Raw genomic sequence first — 21,861 nt, forward strand, 5'->3', positions numbered from 1 at the left:
GACTTTGTCTTAAAAATTGTTGGCCAGCCAGAGACATAGCTCAGTGGCTTAAGTGCCTGCCTAGGAAGCACAAGGTCCTGAGTTCAATCCCTGGTAACAAGAACAACAAAAAATTGGTGGGCAACATCATGTAAGTGTGATGGAAAGGGATTTCTCCTGGATGTAACAGAATTTTAATGTGATTGATGCTTTTATTACATGGAAGATTCACCTCAGGGATGTTTACTCCTAACTGCACCTCCACACCTTCTAATAGCTCTAAAAATTTAAGAGCACATCTCACGACGTTGCCGAAAATACAGGAAACATATGATCTTGTTTCAGCCTCCTGGAGTGCTGAGATGCCAGGCATGTGCCATGGTGGCTGGCTAAGACAGGGATTTTTTGGCCACTACTATGAATGGGGTTATTATGCTAGGTGACATGAAGGCCAGGTGGGTGCTGAGTGATGCTGCTGACCCCCTTTCATCTCTGCCCTTTGGGACACTGCCAGAATATTTGCAATAGCAAGGCCAGGCTGACGAGTGGAGCAAGACTGGGCCTGTGTCTCCAATTTAAAGTAACCTGTGTTACATATGCAAGGGCCTGGATTTAGTACTGAAGGAGAAAAGAAAAAGTGCTAAGTTCTCGGTGGGAAATTCACTTAGATTTTGTGTTTTATGCTGTGTGGCACTAGTGGTCTGTGGCATAGCACTTGCTGGACATGCTGGGCAGCAGAACTGAGTCCTGCTCAGTTAGCGACAGGCCACTGAGTGACAACACAGTGGTTTGCAGGGCAGCATGTTCGATACATTACATGAAACATTTGGAATATGAAATACGTTCTGTATTTCATGCATTTTCTCAAATATAGGTTAGTATTAATATAAGTGAGTCTCAGTTTTAAAGAAGCGAAGGCTTGGGAATCTTTGCTAGGTAATGTATATGCAGTGCATGTTCAATACATTATGTTTGGAACTGCATGTGGGTTGATCAAGGTATTTTCAGTTGAGCTTGGGAACCCAAGCGGAATGTCCAACCTCGTTCCTTTGCCAGTTCATAAAGTGCTTCTCTGTGGAATATAGAGCTGCTCAGGTGGTACTCTGTGTTGAGTATTAATGAGGTTCCCAAGGAACCTAATTGGGATACGCTCTACTTAGTGTCTTAACAAAAAAAAGAAACAGTTTTCTGGTTTTTGTTTTGGTTGGTTTGATTTTGGTTGTTGATTAACATATTTCAGTACTACAGAGAGGCGCACCAACCACTCTGGTCATACTGTTGGCTGTTCTACGAGGACAGGGTTTAGGGTAGAGATTGTCAGCAGACACAGGGCTGAGCAGTGTGCCCACAAGGCGTGATGTATGGACAGTCCTGAAGAGAAAACAGTTCCATTTCCCAATTCTGTTGTGTGGTGACTGTGACAGCCATTCTTATTGCCTCAGTTTGAGAAAATACTTGGCTTATTAGCTACCATTTTCTGTCGGCCCACTGCACTTTCTTTGCTTTAATGGGCTGAAATCGTGTCTGCCTAGAACTCCCAGAACCTCCCAGACGTGGACTCTTCCTTTACGGTGACTTACGCATTTCTGTAGGGAACGAGGTGAACACGAGCGTTTCTTCTGTGCTCCTTGTGCGGCTGTGTTCTGCCATCCCTGCACCTCCCCTGAGCTCTCCTGTGCTCCCCACGCTCTGAGGACAGCTCTGGAGAAGCCTGTAGGAGTGGCCCTGCTGAAGGACACAGCTGAGACAAAAGGCGGAGCCTCAGCTTAGTCACCCGGCAGCCAGGCCTCTGTAACCACAGTGCGCATCAGCACAGCACCCCAGGGGCCACCCTGGTGGGCTGTCGCTCTGACCAATCTGCAAAGAGCAAGGGTTGAGCAGAGAAGAAGCACCTCCCGTGCTGGCAATGCGTGTGGTCGCCACTCGGGAGCGAATCAGCAGGGTTGCCATGAGTTTGAGGCCAGCTTTGGCTGCACAGTGAGACCCTGTCTGGAAAGAGAAAAAGTGTTCAGGTACAGACTGTGTGACTGCTGTGTCCCAGAGCTTGAGTTTGTCACGCAGAGTTAGCCAAATGTCCCCACTTTTTCCCTCTGGAAGTGCCATCCAGGAACACGTGTGCTTACCACACCTGTTAAGTCAGATGTTTGCAGCCCTGGTGATTCCAGGCTTGAGACGACACGTGGCTGTAGCCTAACATCTCATTTGCCTTCGTGACACTTATGGGACAGTCGGTCTTCACGTTCTGTCAGTGGTGTGGGTGCAGTGGAAGCATTCTCCTGCTGCCACCCTAAAGCAGACTGGAAAGCACGCCTTGGTGCTCAGGACAGGCCTGCCGGTGCAGCGTGAGTTCACAGTGTAATGCGCACTCTCCACACTGCCACGACTGGGGAGCAATAATCCCCATTTCTGTCCAGTTCAGCTCCAGGTGTTTTCAAATGTGATGAATTGTACTGATTTGAAATGTTAATTCATTTCCACTTTTCCTGTTTCTTATGCCTTTTCCCTGAGTTGAACCCTCTGTCATCAGTTATAGTATGTGTTCATACTTAATTTTTTTTTGTTTAGGAATTTCTATGTGAAAATTCTTCCACTCTTACCAGTGAGAAACTGATTTTCTTATGCTTTCTTCAGTGTGTTACTATTCCTTATTTTGGGCTTTTGCCTTACGTCTGTGTCAAGTGCACCTGTGAAAATCATGTATTACTAGCCGTGAAGTACGCAATAAATGTATGTTCCATCACCTGGTCCTGTTCATTTCCACTGCATGTTACATAGAGGAAAAATATTTCTTAGTATTTTGTATACATTTAGTTTGTGTAAATATTGTCTTGTGTTCAGACTGGAGTGACTGTTCCTCTAAGTGTATCCCAGAAAATGGAAAGGAAACTGCTCCTTTCAGGATTAGATTTGAAAATAAATTGTTGTCCTTTGTGTTTCAAGGGGATTATAAAAGGTGTTTGACACACTGATAGTGCTTCTGTGGTGTTATAAATACAGTTGTATTAAGAATGTACTCTGAAGACTATATGGCATATCAGAACATCTAGTATAAGCCTGTGCATTGTTTTCTCTGTATTTCGATGATCTTCTCCAATTCATTCTTCTTTTAACTTGTTGAGACAGGGATTCCCTGCATAGTTCAGTAATCATGAACTTGTCCCATAGCTCAGGTTGGGGAGGAGCTTGTCTTCTGCCTCAACCCATCCAACTGCTGGGATTATGGGCATGTGCACCATGCCTGGCTGTGGAATTTTATCTGTGCACAGTATCTTCCTCTACAATTATGTTGCATATCTTTAAAGAATTTGTTATAAGGTTTTATAAAATTAGATATATGTTTGCAAGTCTATGACTTTCTCATTGATTAAGCCCTACAGTACTTTATGAGAATTTTCTGTATAAAACAAAATATTGGCACAGACTGAGATTAAGTCTCAGAATGGTCTCTTTGTTAACTCCTTTTAAGAGATTATTAGAAGTATGTGCAAAAATTGGTAACTTTTAAACTTTCATAATATTCTTTTAAAAATTTAGTTTTTCTGTTATGTCCATATATTGACTAGCCCTTTCCACTTCTTTTCCATTCATTGTAAAGTTCCATATACCATCAGCAGCCTCATATTTGTCTTTTTTTTGAAGTGTATTTTAGGGAAGGGTCTACAGGGTGTTCAGAGTCTCTCTACTAGATCAGACTCAGTGATCCGCCTGTTTACAGCCTCCCAAGAGCTGGGTTTATAGGCATGAGCACCACTACACCCAGTCTTTTTTTTTTTTTTTTGGTGTAACTGGGGACTGAACTCAGGCCCTTGCGCTTGCCAGGAAAGCACTTTATTCCACTGAGCCATCTCCCCAGCCCCAAATTGAGTTTTTTCTATGACATTCATGTGTCATAAATATATTCTTGTATTTCTCATTCTATTCATAGCAAATCACATTTTAAAACTCGTAGTATGCAAAAACCTTATTCATAAACAAACCTAAAAGCCATCTGATTTCTCTGTAGGTATTATGTGTATACTGACATTGATTTAAAAAAATGACAGCTAGTCTTTTATTCTGTTTTGTGATGGGGAATCCATAGGCTTTATTGCATTCATATAATTTTATTTTTTGATTTTTGATTTTAAATTTTATTTATTTATTTGTGTGTGTGTGTGTGTGTGTGTGTGGCCAGCTGATCCCACCAGGGGGCGGGGCTGGCTGGCATGTGGTGCATGGGGGGATTGAACCGCAGTTCCTGTGCTTTGCTAAGCTTGTATCTAAATAGGTGCTTTAGACCACTGAGCCATCTCACCAGCCCAGCATTCATATAATTTTAATGAGTATTAAAACTTTGAGAAATCTATATAATGTTCAGTTTATCCCTGACTGGCAGATCACTTGTTTCTGTTCTCGGGCGCTTTATTTGGATGCCTCCTTATCTGTGGAGAGTGATTTTCCATTTCAGACCTCATGCTGCTTACTTCTTTCTGACTTCATACCATGAAACATGATCTTGTGCGGCAGCACAGGGAAATGGGGAAGATACTTGGCTTATTTCTGATCACAAGAGAATTCATGGAGAGTGTCTCCATTAGAGTCTCGTATTTAGCTTTGTGGCGTATGTGCTTTATGTAATTGTTAGTCCCTTTGGCTTGTTATTAGAGGCCCTTAAGAAATAATTAAGAAATGTTTATGCCAAGATTCAAATAATGGTATGAGGTTTCTTTGTTGATTTGTGTTTGTGACGCTGAATTAACCTGTTTTTCTCTTTCTTTGTTTTTGAGAGAAGGTTTTGCAATATAGTTCAGGCTGGCCTTGAATTTGTTTTGTCACCCAGGCTGGCCTCTGAATTGAAGTGCTCCTCCTTCCTCAGCCTCCGATTGCTGGGATTACAGGTGTGCGACATCACACACAGACACTGAGGCTGGACTATCCTAATATTTAGTACAATATACAAACATCACTTAATTGCTACATTTTGGCTGTCTTAGTATACTTGTGTGTTTCTAGGTATGTATCCATGTGTGTTGTACTTCATCTTTCACTTGGGATATCATGTATGCTTGGAACCAGGGCTACCACTTAGGTTCCTGTGAAGAGGAGAAGCTACTTTTTTTTTTGAAAGTTTTACAGTTTATTAAATCCTCTCGTGAAAAAAGTTGCAGTCACTGCAGACAGGCGCTGCAGAATCTCTCCTCTGGCTTTTTGCTAGTACCAGCGTAAGCCTTTGCGGTGCCCCTGACTTTCTTCATTCTGTTCTTGTGTTCCTTCTGCTGCTTTCTTGAGGTCTTTTTCTCTTCATACAGGCCGTGTCTTGCAAGTCTATGTTTGGGCTCATTTTTCTTAGCATAATCCAGGGAATCATAAATCATGCCAAAGCCAGTCGTCCTGCCACCACCAAAGTGGGTTCTGAATCCAAACACAAAAACGACTTCTGGTGTGGTCTTGTACATTTTGGCGAGTTTTTCCTGAATTTCTGTCTTAGGTACTGTTGCTTTCCACGGTGAAGAACATCAGTGACCATTTGTTCCCTTTGAAGAAGCCGGTTTGTCATGAACTTCTGGGTTCGAATAGTTACTGTGTCATGCATGATGGAACGGATCCTCAGACAGCCCCAGAGGAAAAGAGGAGAAGCTACTTCTAATTGACCTTTATAATTTACTATTTAATGTTTTATCGTGCCTTTAAAAGTCTGCATGCAGGATGGGTGTGGTGACGCGCAACTGTACTCCCAGTACTCAGGAGGCTGTTTCAGGAAGGAGGGTCACTGTGACTTTCAGCCCAGCTTGGAATACAGAGGGAGTCCAAGGCCAGCCTGAACTCCTTTGTGAAAGCTTGTCATGAAACGATCAAAATTGAAGAAACAAAAAAATTTTCATGCATAGATGTTATAATTTTCCTTGTAAGCATGTTGCCTGGTTTCAGGTAAAGAGCACACTAACTTGAGGAAATTTCTGTAGAGATTTTGTCTGTCTGTCTGTGTGTTTATCTGTAAGTATGCAAAGTCAGGATCTTACTGTGTAACCCAGGCTGCCCTTGCATTCATGGCCACCTTCTGCCCCATTCTCACAAGTGCTGGAATTTCAGGTATGTCCCAGTGTGCCTTCCGTTCCTGACTCCTATCTCTTCCTGTCTTTCCCTACCCGCTATGGGAGACTTTGTCTAGCTGACCATCTTTTCTTAGTTTAAGGGTTGCTTTAGTATGTGTTTTATGTACATAACAAGTATGTTCATTGCTTAATCTGTGTATTAAAGTTTCCTGAACACACCTGTAATCTCATTGGATATGAATTTGTCAAGGCAAGTTCTGTATTTGCCACTTGAGTGGGCTGCCACCTTTTGGATTCTGTGACATCCCTCTTCTTCATACACCATGTTTGAAGTTTTATCTCTTTTTTTTTTTGGCGGAATTGGGAATTGAACTCAGACCCTTGCATGAAGTTTTACGTCTCAGTAAGAATTTATATGTACTATTTAAAGTTCATTAAATGATAATTTAGTTATATTTATAATCTCAAAATATCCTCAATCAACCAGGTGCAGAAATATAATCATGTAAACTCAGAATTCTAGAAACTGATCAACAGTATCAAAATTGGATGACCAGCATGGGCCACATAGTGACTTTCTGAAGTTAAAGTTTCCATGGTCTCTGTAAATACTTCTCATTTTTGCTGTTACCCTGTCTTGTACACAGTTTCAGAAAATTGATGTGTTTTACCAATTAACATTTGTAATTTTCTCCTGAACTGTTCTGCTAAGTATATTTCCTATATCTCTGTATTTAACAGTTTATTTCAAACTTTAACAATGTTCTTAAATTGTCATCTATCTAAATATCTTAAAATTCATTTTGTAACTTATATTTCAAAGAAAAGATTGTTTAAGAAGGAATTTTGCATTAAAAACTCATAGGTGAGGTGGGGCATGGTGATGCACACCTGTAATCCCAGCATTTGGGAGGCTGAAGCAGAGGTGCTGCTGTGAGTTTGATGTTACCCTGGGCCTCATAGCTTAGTTCAAGGCCAGCCTGCACCGCATGGTGAGATCCTGTCTCAAAAAGTCCGTGTAGATGACCTGAATGTGACTCAGTGGCAGAGCACGAGCCTAGGCACGCCGGAGCCCTGAATTTACCTCCTGTATCTGGCACTGAGAAATGAGAGCAAATGGAATCTATAAATCTGCTCACTCTCTACAACTTCTAATGTTTCTGTATTACAATTCAGACAGTATTTATACTGCGCAAATGGAAGAAAGTTGCATATGTTGTAACAGTATTTTTGTAAAACTTGTCTGTTTGTGGGGTTGTGGAGATAGCTTAGTGGCATCAACTTCCTTGATCCCTATCTGAGTCCTGACCATAGGTACTGATGATCTGAGATCCATGTAGGTTTTTTGGCATAAGCTTCGTCTAAATATATCGATATTGATGCAGCAGAGCAACAGTCCATTGCATGAACCTGTGTTATTCCCATGTTAGTAATTACATGATTCAATGAGGACAATAAAATAGGTAAACACCTACACATGGGTAGGTACATCGTTCAGATGGGGATAGTAAATGGAAGTAAATACTTTTTCCCGTGATCTGACTGATAACATGGCGAATGGTATACCATTCATGAAAGAAATGTGTATACTCACTTTTTTATATTGCAGCTACCCTACATACAATATCAAAAAGTTGTTTTCTGAAAAGAATCAATTGTTTTACACAATTGCAAAAGTATGAATCCAAGATCAAGAGATTCACAACCTAAGTCAACAGTAAAACATGGGCTATAGTTGTTGCCTTCTAGCTGTGACTTCATTTGGCAGGGAAGGACGTGGCCTCTTACATATACGTGTGTCTTATTATTAGGGGCTCAGACTCCATGACTATATTCATTCCCAAATTCACCACGATGACATAGCAGCATGAAGGGGAGCAGGACTTAGCACATGAAATTGGGGAGGCTTGGCTGTTAAGAGGACAACCAGTTACACAGGATGGCCTTCTATGTTGAGCAGTGCTGTGGGCTGCATATATCTTAATGATTCCCTCAGGATTTGTATGCTGATTTATATCTAGTCAGAGCTTTTGGGGGTAGAAACTTACCTATTAAAAAATAATGCAACTCTAGAAGTGATGAAACAAACAAGGCACAAATTTCCAAGAAAACACAAATTTGACTATCACATTGAGATTGGCATTACAAAGGCAGCACTGAGAGAAAAGAAAAAAATTGTTTCTACGCTGTTAAAGTCTAATGTTATCAAACTGACACGGGCTAAGCAGTAGTATAAAGCATAGAAGGAGAGTGCTGCAGAGGCAGCTTAGGTGTCTTCACAGGAAAAGAGTAAAGTCAGCACAGAGTGATGGCAAGCATTAAACTTACAATGAAAGCCCAACGCAGTATGTTTCCTAGATGAATTCCTTTCCACACCCCCATTACTTCCCTAAAATGGATGTAGGTTTCAGCAGTGCCAAATGTCTTCCTTTACCTCCCATATGTGATGTCTGACAAGCCCATTCCATTGAGTTTTCTGCCAGGAAATTTTATATTCTCATATTTTAATAAAATTTATACTTGATTCATTGCAAATGTAAAATAATTGCTTTGGGGATATAATTTGTGAAATAATTGACATTATCTTTCATCAGGGTGTCATAAGGCAGGAAATGTTCCTGCCATGTCATTTTTCAACTTCAGTTACCACTTTGTACAGTTCTGTTTTCATTAGTCCTTTTTTTCTGGGAAACTCAAAATGTGCTGTTGCTTTAAATGAAAACCATGTTACCTGTCTTGTATCTGATCAAAACCTACTTCTGTTGTATGTATGCCTTAAAGCTAGAGCTGCTCCTCTTGAAAGCACAGCCAAGTTTCAAGCCTGTATTGAATGCCGTATTACCATACACGTAGAAGGAGAGTGCTTCTACGTGCAGGATGTTGTTTGTACATTAGATTACTTTATATTCCTAATAATTTATGAAATCTAGTTCCTCTTGACTCATTGGTTTTGCTGAAGCATTGGAGGATAGAAAATTATTATCCCATTATTACACAGTTGGAGATGAGATGAAAAGGACATCTATGTAATCAGAGACCTTGATGTCTGCAGATGCTATCTAATCCAACAGAGAGATTTATTTTCTTTAACATACCTCCTTAGTGGTTGTGTCTGTCTATGATTTCTGCTTGCTCATGCAGGCAGAGCCCTGGTGCACTAGTCAAGAGTGGTATGTCCGGAAAACTCTGCCCACCTGCCCTGGCTTAGGCATACAGGTGTACAGGTGTAAAGTCAGGATTGTATGTGACAAAAAGCGTCTTGAAGAGTTCCTACTACACCAAGGGGAAGCTCAAAGTGTTTTGAGTGTGTGTAGATGGAATTGTATCATATTACACTGTACCAAAATTTTCAGGGATATTTGCATGCTTTCACATAAGGTCCTGCCAGGAATGTCTCTGTATCTCTGTGGTTAATCTTATGGGCTCTTTTGAATGTACATCTACAAGTGTAATTGATATTGTGAAAAAATTTACCCAGTGTCTGCAGCAGTGTTTGATGTAAGCGTGCATTTATATCCAGATGTCTAATAGTACAGAGCTTGTCCTTCCTATTGACAAAACAGAATGTAGAGAAAAATTGATGTTTTTTACTTTTTTTTTGTACTGGGAATTGAACTCAGGACCTTGCCAGGCAAGCACTTATTCTACTGAGTTATCTCCCCAGCCCTGTAAAATCGATGTTTTGGATAGACCCAGAAATGCATTGCGTGTAGGTGGGGTTATCGTAAACTGTTATGAGTTGCCCGATTTGGGATCTGAGACTAAAGTGGGTTGTAGTGTGGACAGGGTAAAATATTGCACACAAGTAGAGAAGTAGTTTTCAGATTTTTACCTATGTCACTTCTTACAGTAAATGTGTAATGTCTGTCTACACCTACAACAAATTCTTTACTGCTGGAAAAACCAACTGTGTTTCCAACAATTTCACTGAATTCTGACTTTGTCTTTTATTTATCTCTGAATCCTCAGGTATAAACATGCGATTGTGTTAGAACACCATTTATGTCCTACACCAGTCAACTTTGGGTTGTATGGTAATGTGCTTTTGCCATACTTGATTACAAATTCATGTTCTCACAATCTCCATTCTGTCCTTTATTTTTTCTTTTTCTTATTTCCTGGAATGCATCACAGGCTTCATGAAAACACTTCACTTTCTGTTACCATTGAAAAAGCAAAGCACCCACAGCCAGTGCTGTGGAAAAGGGCCATGATAGTGTGTGGGACAAGGATAGAGGGGTTCTTTGGTTCTTCACTTCGAGGTCCCAAAGTCATGTTGCTAAGTGTTAATCACAAAATTTTGTCACCTTGTCATTAAGGGGTGTTCAGAGAATACACTGTATATTCCCATCATTAGGTCTCTGTCTTTAATGATTCACTCTCTCAGCTCTGGCCTTTCCACAGATCCAGTGGAAGGACGTAATGTTTTGGCCATTTGGACAATTGCAAAAATAAATTAAATATTTAGCATTTTAAGCATGCCTTCTTTTCATCTCAGACTGTTTGCTATCCAGAATCTCATTGGATTCCCCAGCCGCTAACCATGTTCTAACCTACAAAGCAAACAATTTTCACTTGGGAGGTTTCAAACATCTTAGGTACTCTTGGGTCATAATCCCTAGGCTTTTGCCCAATAATATCATATTCTTTGTGTTCTCATTGTTTCTCTGGTTTCACAGGCCATGGACAATACCCAGAATAAATGTCACTAGAATATATATTCACATGTCCTGTAATAAATGTTCAAATGATCAATTTAAATTGAAGGATGTGATTCAGCTTCAGGAGGATCTAACCTTTGGGGAGTTACAGTTTTTGAAAAGGAGAGAAATTTTTTAAGACGCTTAGGACATTACAGAAAAGATGGCTTGGTGGTGGAGGTATGTGCAGATAAGAGATGTTTTTCAAAAGGCAATCAGATCATGTAAATTCTATACACAGCAATATTCAACTAGGATGGTGAAGTAAGCAGCGATGCAGAGGAAAAATAGGGGGTTTTTGATTTGCTTTGTGGATGTGGACATTTTCTTACACATTGAGGGTTAGGGTTAAGGCTCATGTTTAGCACTGAAAGATTTGGTAGCTTTGTCTCATTTCACTTATAAAGTCAGAAGTAGGCAAATAACATGAACTTGGTGGCAAGAATTTAAATGTCAGTGAATGAATAATGAGATTCATGTTGAAAAGCAAATGGCACTGCAGTTCTCATTGGTACATTGTGTCCTGAAGAGCTCTTCTGCATTTCAACGCACTTGACGTTTCTGTGCATTGAAGGCTCTAAAACTGTTCAAGCTTCAGAGGCCTGAAAGATTGTGTCTCCTGTGCATGAGGTTGAGGTGGGCTCTGCTTGCAGAAGTTGGGTTGGTTTCAATGAGCCTGATTTTGAAAATGCTTTGTTTTTGCATAAAAATGTTGCTGTTGTCAGACAATTTGTACTTACAAGGAATATGTGAGAAGAGAATATTAGAGAAAGGCTTTTAGGTAGATTTTTTTCAGGTCAGAAACAAATTAATTGTGTTATGCTTTTTTGCTGATTGGCCAAAATGTATCATGTGTACAACTGAACAGGAAAAGCATTATATTAGCTCATTATTTTAAAAATATTGGACCAATTTCTCCTGGCTCAAAACAAATAACATGGTAAATTAACATGGAAAATTCCTGCTAGCCAATTCTTAATAGGGATGAAATAGAAGGAAGAGCAAATGTAAAAGAAGGAGCCAATGATGATATAGTTCTTAAAGCTGTGTTTTTATGACTCATTCAGACCCACAACCAACATGTGTGGGTCTTTACTAACAACTTTACTAATACAGGCATCTCTCGAGGTCATCAGGTTGGTGGCAGAAGCTAAACCTCTGATGGCTCCCATTCTGGTCTTTCCTGTGGTGTAGTTGATGTGCTGGGGAAGTTTTTAGTGTGTGTGGATAGTACTGTATGCTGGAGAAGGCTTGCAGTGTGGAACCCTTAAGTGTTCCTGCTTCCTGTCAAGTGAGTGATTGATGAGGTATCCTTCTGACCCTCAAGACTGGAAATAGTAGCAGTCTTCATAATTTAGATTTCCTTTGTTGCTTTGAATGAAATAAATTTCTTGTCTGAGATATTTGAATATTTTCTTCCCTTTCACCTTGATTCATTTCTGTTGTTATACTATCGTATTACTCCAGTTTATTTATGAAGTGATAATCCCTTCATTGCACGTTTTTATTTTCTTTGGGGCAAGTAAGTCAGTTGATAGGAAAATATTAAAAAGTCTGTGCTATGAGGCAAAGTTCTTCATTCAAATTTCTGCCATCTGAAACCATTAGCCAACCCTTAAATATTTCCCTGTGTCCTATCACTTCATAGATCCAAGTTTTTTGGACTTGGGCATTTTCTCCAGGTGTTTCAACATAGAAATTGAGACGCTCCCTATTTACCCCATTTTTAGTGACAAATCATTGGAAGAACTCATTAAGAAGATAATGGGAGCTCTTAAATGCTGTGGAAAATCTCCTCCAGTTCTATGATTCCCTCAGTGTAAGTCCAGTCAGTATTGTGGTAGGAAGACTGGGCAGAGATGTGCTTTGTTTGCAGTGCATCATGTGGACTCCACTCCAACTAATAGCAAGTTTTTCTCTCATTATTGTTGGCTCTGAAGGCAGCAATTGAAAGAGCAGTGCCCCAGTAAGCAAGCTGTGGCTGTCTGTGAGCTGTCCAGTCAGGCACACTGCCCAAGAAGGAAGCCTTGCTGTCAGATGCCCAAGTCAGAAGCTCCTAGTGTGTTGCTGAGAGCCATGCCAGCTGGCTTAGACTCACCTGCAGTGTGGGTCATACGGACTGCAAGCTGCATGGGAAAGATAGTGGGGGACCCTCAATCCTGGTAGTGATGAGTGTGCAGCCAGGATAGGAGTGGGCATTGGGGTGCAGGCATGAGATCTTGTTGGAAGAGCACAGAATCAGCTTTGGAAAGAGCTGCGCCCCCTGCATCACCTGAAGAGCCTTACTTTCTGCCTGTCAGCTGCTGCTGATGTGTCCTTGCACTCTGAGCATGAGCTGAGACACCTGTGAAGACCTGAGCATCATTTTTGTCTAAGTGAGGTGGCTGTAGCATGTGCAGAGCTCTGTCTTGGGCACCTTTGCCAGAAGCTGCACTTGGCTTTGTGCACAAAATGAGGCAGGCTGGTGGGATGCTCCCAACAGGGAAGCTTTGTGTGATGGCATGTGGTGTGATGGGTGTCCTGACTTTTAGCGCATCAGCAGACCTGGTGTTATCATTTGTATCTACATTCTGCCTCAAATGCCACATGTGTCAGAAGTTGATTGGGTTGAGTAGCCCTACCCTTATCAGTGTTGAGTAGCCCTACCCTTATTAAGCCTAGCATGATTGGAGGTAGGTCTAGAGTGTGTGAATTGGAAAAATGTATTTTTATCACTGGTATCTGCCATCATTTTCTACTTCCTTGCCAGAAGAGTTCAGCAGCTTTGCTCTACCATCCTCTGTTCCCTGGAGCCAGTGGGTCAAGGACTAAAACTTTGATCCAGAATCATCTTCTCCTTTATATTATGGTTGTTGGGTATTTTGCCTGAGGGTTATGGAAGTGTCGGAGCCTCCCGATGATGCTAAATTTGGTAGATCTTTAGGGAACAGCATCTCACGTGTCTGCTGTAATCCAGGCATCATCGTAATGACATGAATTACTAGATTTCCGAAAATCTTGCCACATGGCCACATCATTGTAGGATATTAGGAGGGCCTTGAAAATCTGAAGAAAAGTTTAATATTACTGGAGATGAGACTCCGTAGTAGAGTATTTGCAATGTGTGCTTAATCTGCTATGCTATGTCCTGCTATGCTATGTCCACAGCAATGTGGTCAGTCAAACAATGGAAAAATCACATAAGTAATGTCGGAAGCAATGGTATATATTTAGGAAAGAAATATAAATGTGAGCCTGCCAAGACAATTTTCAGAATGTGCTGTCTTTTAAACCCATACTGAGAATCTCTTTCAAGTAAGACATTCATATGTATATATGTTTTAGATACTAGTAGAGGGATTCATGCAATTTCTCATAACTTCTCTTATCCATGAATTGTTTATAGACATTTTAGAAAATAAAATGCTGAATGAAGTGAAACTTCATATTATACTAACACTGTTAACACTCTGATAGCTCAGTGGTGTAAGCACCTACTTAGGCAAGTGCAGGGATCTGGGTTTGATCCCACATGCTTTGCCAGCCTCACCCCAGGCACATCGACAGTGGAAATTGGGTGTGCTGGTACAGGCCTGTAATCCAAGCACTAGGGAGGCTGAAAACAGGAGGATCACTATGAGTCATTCTGAGTACGTATATAATTTTTATATATGTACCAAATATATAAAAATTAAAAAATAAAGTAACACTGCAGTGGGGCTAAAGACCCAAATATCTGTCTGTAAACACAACAGTGGTTAGAAGAAAGGTTGTGGGGGAAAGAACACAGGGGAGTGGATACATCGTGGGAAAAGAGAGAGTGATGGAACGTGGCACATTCGTCTCCTGAGCCAGAGAAGGTTTTTCCTGAGGATCTTGAGGGCTACAGGGAGTACAGGAGTGCAGGGAATGGGAGGAAAAGAATGTTAAGATATATTATTTACAGGTATAAGTTCTGCATGATGAACACAGTCATTTATATATGCAAACATGTACTAATAAAGAAAAAGAATAAATATATCCCAATAGAAGTGGTCACATTTAATTTATAATCATAATTTTGACTTTCTTACTTTGGGAAAAATTCAAATTTCTGGCTTTTCCTGTTAGCCTCGATAACCACGTTGGAATCACCCTGGACTTCCCAGTGAAAGTCACTCGCAGCCTCAGGAAAGTGTCTAAGCTCTTGGAGGTGAGTTTCCTGCACACTGGTGAAGCAGGTCAACTCCCCTCCCTGCTTTCCTCTTGCTTCATTAGCAGGAAGACGTTTGTATAAAAAGGAAGTTGCTTTGGGGATATTTTTTCATGGTTTAACCCAAAGATTGTGACTTTTGGGAAGCTGAGCAGAGAAAATGGTTATCTCTAAAAAAAAAAAAAGGATAATATAAAAGTAAAATACTTGCTTTTCTTTTAACATGAATATAGAAATCCACAGGATACCAATGAACGTTTGTTAATTCCTGCCTATTTCCCTGAATTCATCTTCGCAACCTTGGAAGTGGGCAGAGCACAGACTGTTGTGGACCTGCACAGCTTCACCGCCTCAACACTAGCAAAACTGTACTTAGTTGAGATACTTTGCAATGTTGGATAAATTAATGGTAAAGTTTAATATAGCATTATTATTATTATCATGATTAGTTTGTGGTTTCTTAGCATCAGTCTCTTGCCCGTGGAATTTCACGAAACGTTGTATTTCAGCCATTTCACTCACTTATGCCACTGCTCAATTTGGATTGCTTCTAGTAATTAAAGTTTTTTATTTAGTGAAAAATATAGTTGACTTTTTTCTGTTATTTTCTGATGTTTGCTATTCTTTCTGGTATAACATGAAACCTAGTATTCTTTTGATTTGCATTTCACTGATTACCAAGGATGGTGAACACTTTTTAATGTTTATTGTCCTTTTGGTTTTCTTTCTCGAGAAATGTCTCTTGCACTGGTGCATTTTCTCATTGGGTCTTTTTTAGATGGTCTGATTTTTTTTTTTTAACTTTTTTTTTTTTAATTTTTATTTGTGTGTGTGTGTGTGTGTGTGTGTGTGTGGCCAGCTCAGCCCACCAGGGGGCGGGCTGGCTGGCATGTGGTGCTGGGGATTGAACCATGGTCCCTGTGCTTTGCTAAGCTTGTTCCAAATAGGTGCTTTAGACCACTGAGCCATTTCACCAGCCCCCCCCCCCCTTTTTTTTTTTTTTAACTTTTTCAATATTGTAGATATTAGGCCTTTGCCTGGAGTTGGCTTATGCTGCATGTTGTCTCTTCACATTACTTAATGATTCCTGTGCTGTTCCTAAGTGTTTAAATTAGATGTGACACCTTTCATTGATTCTTGTTTAGTTGTTCTGTGTCTTCCAGTGTTTCACTAATTTTGTCTTCCCATAGATTAATGTTTTAGCTTTAGTGTTTAGATCTTCGGTACATTTTGATTTTGATTTGCTACATGGTAAGTGACACAATTTCATTTTCAGTCTTTGGCCAAAAAATAACCAATTTTCCAGGGACCATTTGTTGAATAGGCTTTCTTTCAGTGTATGCTATTGTTGGAGGACCCTCAGGGGTCACATAACTGAGCATATCTGGGGTTCTTTACTTCCCATTCTGTTCCGTGGATCCACATGTGTGTTTTTGTTTCAGTTTTGTGAAACTGCTGCTTTGTATAGTAGCTTGACATCAGATATATTGATGCCTCCTTTTGTGTTCTTTTTGCCCATGAGAGTTTGTGCTATTCTCTTTCTCTTCTGGTTCCATATAGATTACAGGAATGTTTTCTGTACATGATGTTTTGAGTCTTTAAAATAGTTTTTCAGCTTATTTCCATTTTCCTTATATTTTGATATTGGAGATAAGCTAGTTATGCAGGCCTGGCCTTGAACTTGTATTTATCACAAACTGACCTCATGTTCACAGAAATCCTTCTATGGAACATGATGCACATTCTTATAATCTCTGAGTGCTGGGATTGTAAGAATGTGCATTGTGCTCCACAGGAGTGTGGTCATTTTGACAGTATTGATTTTGCCTATCCAAAACCAGAGCCCATGTTTCTGTCCTCTTGAATACCCTTTGAAAGAGTACTGTAGTTTTCTTTGAAGAAGTCTTTCCCTTCCTTGGCTAGGATAAGTCCTAGAGTAGGTATTTTATTTTTCTTGGTGGTTTTGTGAATGATATTGTTTTCATGGTACCCTCATTAACTTCAGGGTGGAGTAAATAAATGCTAATGATTATTTAGTCACTTTTGTGTCATGCTACATTGCTGAATTTTTTTTTTTTTTTTTGCTGAACTGATTATTAATCTAAGAATATTTCTTGGTGTAATTCTTTGAGTCTTCTATGTAGAGTATCATGACTTCAGCAAATAATGGTCATTGAAGGTGTTCCTATCCTATATACTGTATATCCCTTTTAATTCTTTCTGTTGCCTAGTTGCTCTCGTTCACATTTCAAATATTAATGCAAATGTAGGTGGTACTATTGGGCATCTTTGAATTGTTCTCAATTGTAGAGGGAATTCTTTTTTTTTCCCATTTAATTTTTTATTTTGATTTTTTAATGCTGCACAAGACAATATTTCATTTGTTTCATTTATTTTTTGTTTCTGTTTGCTACTGTTATTTTAGTCACTGAAAGTGAGAGAAACTTTTGTGGCCTTTTTCTGTAGGCCGCCTTAAGCTGTCTAAATTTGGAACATCTAAGCAAGCAGAAGGGAAAAGGGGGTATCACAAAAATTGCTCAGGGGAAAGGAAAGGTTGCTTTGTTAATCATGCCCTACGGTGGGTGACTAACTGCTTGTACAATTATGTTTCACTTTCAATTAATTGTGCTTAAGGCTCTGATTAAGGTTGAAGTTCCCTTCTTAGAGCAGCTCGTACTGACAAAGGCGCATGCGCTAGATGATGTCGTGGCAGTCGTACACACGGCGGATGTTCTCAGTGTTCACAACACAGGTGAAGTGAGGATAGCAATAGTGGCGCCCATCTCCACTAGCAGTGCTGATTCTCAGAAACTCATCTCTAATGAAGTACTTGGCCCGGGTCATGCGTGGGTCCTCTCCGGGCTCAGGAGTAGCATCCTCAGGAGTAGTGTAGCGAGCAAATTCTGGAAAGGAGCCCTCAATCTTCGATTTCCCAGCAAGGACTTTCTCAGCGAGCAGATCTTGCTTGTTGAGGAACAGAATCACAGAGATGGTGCGCAGCCATCTGTTGTTCCAGATGCTCTTGAAGAGGTTTAGAGTCTCTTGCAGGCAGTTGGTCTGGTTGTCCTCCCAGATGACCATGCTGTGGCTGCTGCTGGCCACCACGAAGATGATGGCAGTCACGTCATTGAAGCATTGGATCCACTTGCAGCGTTGGTCACACTGGCCGCCCACATCGAACATGTGGAAGTTGACTTTGTCCACCTGGAACTTGGTCTCAAAGATTCCAGAGGTCAGGACACGGCAGCGAAGCAGGTCCTAGTCACTGGGCATGTAGTCGGCCTGCTTGATGACATTAATCTTGTCCAGAAAGTACTGAGCACAGTCGATCAGCTGGTACTCGTTGGAGTGCTCCTAGCAGGCACGGACTCCTTCGTCCTCCCAGAGAGCCTTGGCATGCTGGTAGAATTCAGGTGGGAAGTCAAAGCCAGGCAAGTTTATCACGCTCAGAATGTAGTCCACTCTGAACTGGTTCTCAGGCGTGGCCACCTCCACGGGGGGCACCAAGTTGCTCATGGTGGACGATGGTTTCAGTAGCCTCCTTCAGGTTGTCTTTGATGTCCTGCACTTTGGTGTCCTTCTCACCATTGCTGTTGCTCCTTGCAGCCTGCAGGTCCTCCTGGCAGCCCTCTCCATTAAGTCCATTACCATGCAGGATCCTCATTTGCTTCTCAATGGTGTTTTTACCAGATTCTCCAGCACCTGAATCCATGAAAAGAAGGAGAATCCGGACCTACGCCGCCCTCCGTGGATGGGGATGGGCCCCCTTTTGGAAGGGGACTCCTGGGGATCTGTCATGGCCGGTGGGCTTTTTTGGCTTGTAGCGGCACTGCTTCTTCTGCTTCTGTAGAGGGAATTCTTCTAATTTTCCCCTTTTATTATGATATTAGTTGGGGAAATAATATCATAATATCAAAATATTATGATATTTTGGTTATAAATAGCTTTTATCAATTCAGGCATGGCCATTTAGACATAATTTTTTTCATGGTTCTTGTCATGAAAATGTGTTTTGATTTTATTCAATGTTTTTTGCATCTGTTCATGTGATCACATGATTTGTGAGCTTAATTCTGTTCATGTGATGAATTACATTTATTGATATATGCATATTGAGTCATCCTTGCAACTCTAGGTTGAAGGCTAATTGATTATGTATGACCTTTTTGATGACATGCTATATTCCATTCAGTAATATCTTTTTAAGGGGTTTTGGCATTGAGGCTCTATCAGTAGGTGCAGGCAAGGGGCCGGGAGGTGGCTCGGTAGAATAAGCACTTGCCTGGCAAGCGCAAGGGCCTGAGTTCAATCCCCAGTTCAGCAAATACATACATAAATGAATAAATATAGGTGCAGGAGTGTATAAAAAGGAAAATGGGTGTCTCAGTGGTGGTGGTTCATAAGCCAGAAACGATGTGACTCTTATAATCCCAAAAGTTATTAAACCAGAGGGTTCATTAAAGAATATCCGTATTGGCTTCAGTGTTTCTACCTAGGATATTGTTGAGTATTTTCTGAAGTAATTCACATATCTCATAACCTGGTCCTTTTCATGAAGTGTCCATATTTTTTCATCTATATTGAAAGAAAGCTTTACTAGGTAAGTTAGACTACATTGGAAGGCAACCATTTATGGGACACAGCCTCATTTCAACTTCTTATAAGTAGATTTGAAATATTGTGTTATGAATCTCATAGTTCTTCCTGGAAATATATATCTGATTGTTTAGGAGGCAGTGACCTTTGAGGATGTGGCTGTGAGCTTCACCTTGGAGGAGTGGGCTTTGCTGGATCCATCCCAGAAGAAGCTCTACAGAGATGTGATGTGGGAAACCTTTAGGAATCTGGCTGATATAGGTAAGGAAGATATCATTTCTCATTTATGCAGTCAGGGAGCATTGCTATTACTCATCAGCACAGTGTACTTTTTTGGAATATGGAAATATTTTCATGGATCTTCCAGTCTTGGTCACATTAGACCATGAATCTAAATAGAAACTATAACTGTTATACAATGTAGTACCTCATCATTACATTTTTTTTCCTGCACTTTAGGAAAAAACTGGGATGACCATCAAGTTGAAGATGAGTATAAAAATTACAGGAAAATTGCAAGGTAATGTGCTTTCACAATGTTCCTTAAAAATCAGAAATATTAAAAGCAAGCAAACGGCACAAACAAGGCTAAATCAATAAATATGTAACAGTCCACACACATTGGTGCATGCCTATAATCCCAGCGCGTGGGTGACTGATGCAGGATGATTTCCAGGAGGTCAAGCCACTCTGAACTTTATAGTCAGTTTGAGGCTGCCATGAATTAAAGAAGGAGATGTTGTCATAAAAATCAAATGAACTAAGACCATGTTCAAAATTCTTTCACGCTACAGAATATCTCCAAAAATCCATACATGTTTAGTATACAGAATGTGATAATTTAGTTATTTGATTTTCCCCATAATTTTATTGAGAAACAAATAGCAATGAGACAGTTACAAATATGATTAGTAGGACAGTTTCAATAATTAATACATTGCATATTGTTGTCTGTGTTTATTCATTGTATAAGATTCAAACATCATATTCTGTTTACAAACACTATTAGAACAATTTTTTTCTATTCATTGAATTAAGAGAATGTAGCTGTATATCTATCTTAACTACTTTGCGTATATAGATACAAAATGGTTGTTCAGGGGCTGGAGAGATGGCTCAATAGAATAAGTGCTTCCGGGGCAAGCACAAGAGTCTGAGTTCAATCCCCGGTTCTGCCCTCCCCCCCCCAAAAAAAAATGGTCATTCATTTATATTCCCTTTTTTTGTTTAGTTTTGTCATTTAAATATTACAGGTGCATGAATACAGCAAAATATTCCAATATAGTCCAGTAGTCCATAGTAGTAGTGGGTTTTCTGTAAGACTGGCAATGTAAGAAGGTGTTGACTTGAGCCTTTTACAGCTCAGCATATTAATATGGCTTTACTTTTTATACTTTGTTTTTACACTTTTCTGCTGGATGGTTATAATAAAGCAGGACCTGTATAATAAGAAATGTAGATTTTGTACTTGATAAGGTCAGTCAAATCCCCTCCAGACTTAATCCTGAACCCCTGTACCATAGTTTGTAGATCCTTTGTCAGTGTCAGCCATGTGGATGAGTCATGGCCATTGCTTGACCAATTTGTTCTCTGTGAAAGCCTGAGAGAATGTTTTCTCTCTATGTGATTCTCCTTAGGCACACTCTACATCAGTGATCACTTTCCTGTGTGGCTCCATAATCTCCTTGATCAAAAAATTTGGGACACAACTGAGTTACATAATGTTATAGTAAAGGTTCTCCTATGTCCTGAGTCTTCACTGACCTTGAAAGGCTAGGGCCAAAATGCTGGCTGTTCTTGCAGCCCTTCTTTTTCTCTAATTTTTGGTTTGCAAACTTAGGTTGTCAACCCTCCAAAAGAGAAACTTACTCTTATTACTCTACAATGTAGGCTGTTCAGCTTAACCTCACTATCTGTCTGAGTATCAAACATCTTAGGCATAACATGGAACAGGTATTTCTCATCAATTATTGATATGTTAAACTTTAAGTCCCTACAGAATATGAAGAAAAAAATTTTAAAAATTAAAATATATTTTTAAAAATAGGAATAAGCAATTGCATATTTTTATACAGAAGATTAGAAATCTAACCATATACAGCATTGTAGTGGGACAGCCCTGCAACACCCCTTTTCATGTCTCCTGCCTTCATTCACCACCCTCTTCCTTTTTAAACAAACATCTACCTGAGAGACAGCCCAGTAGCAACCGATGAGTCATGACAGGCAGCATGTATTGAGAAGACCAGAATAACAGGCACTCCAAGCATGAACCTACTATTACAAATTGCCATCTTCAATGCAGTTGCTTAGTTCACATGTATCAGCATATACAGTTAGTCAGGGTGAGAACCCTACCAATTTATTGCTAACTTCAAAAACA

General features: G+C 40.2%; 1 protein-coding gene and 1 pseudogene across 4 annotated transcripts in view; one reads left to right on the top strand and one right to left on the bottom strand.

Annotated features, from left to right (window-relative positions):
- Positions 1 to 21,861, top strand: part of LOC101576570 (zinc finger protein 431-like) — a 51,926-nt gene that overhangs the window by 19,366 nt on the left and 10,699 nt on the right. For 3 of the 4 annotated variants that reach the window (XM_023702333.1, XM_023702337.1, XM_023702334.1), the window contains exons 2-3: positions 19,613 to 19,739; positions 19,938 to 19,998. In XM_023702333.1, coding sequence (XP_023558101.1) covers positions 19,613 to 19,739; positions 19,938 to 19,998 — 188 coding nt within the window. Of the gene's footprint in view, positions 1 to 11,299; positions 11,348 to 19,612; positions 19,740 to 19,937; positions 19,999 to 21,861 lie in introns of those variants that run through there. The other variant, XM_023702335.1, reaches the window with a different exon arrangement.
- LOC101576165 lies at positions 17,544 to 18,609 on the bottom strand (annotated as a pseudogene).

Source organism: Octodon degus, unplaced genomic scaffold, assembly GCF_000260255.1.
Source record: "Octodon degus isolate 3935 unplaced genomic scaffold, OctDeg1.0 scaffold00148, whole genome shotgun sequence".
Taxonomy (NCBI): Eukaryota; Metazoa; Chordata; class Mammalia; order Rodentia; family Octodontidae; genus Octodon; species Octodon degus.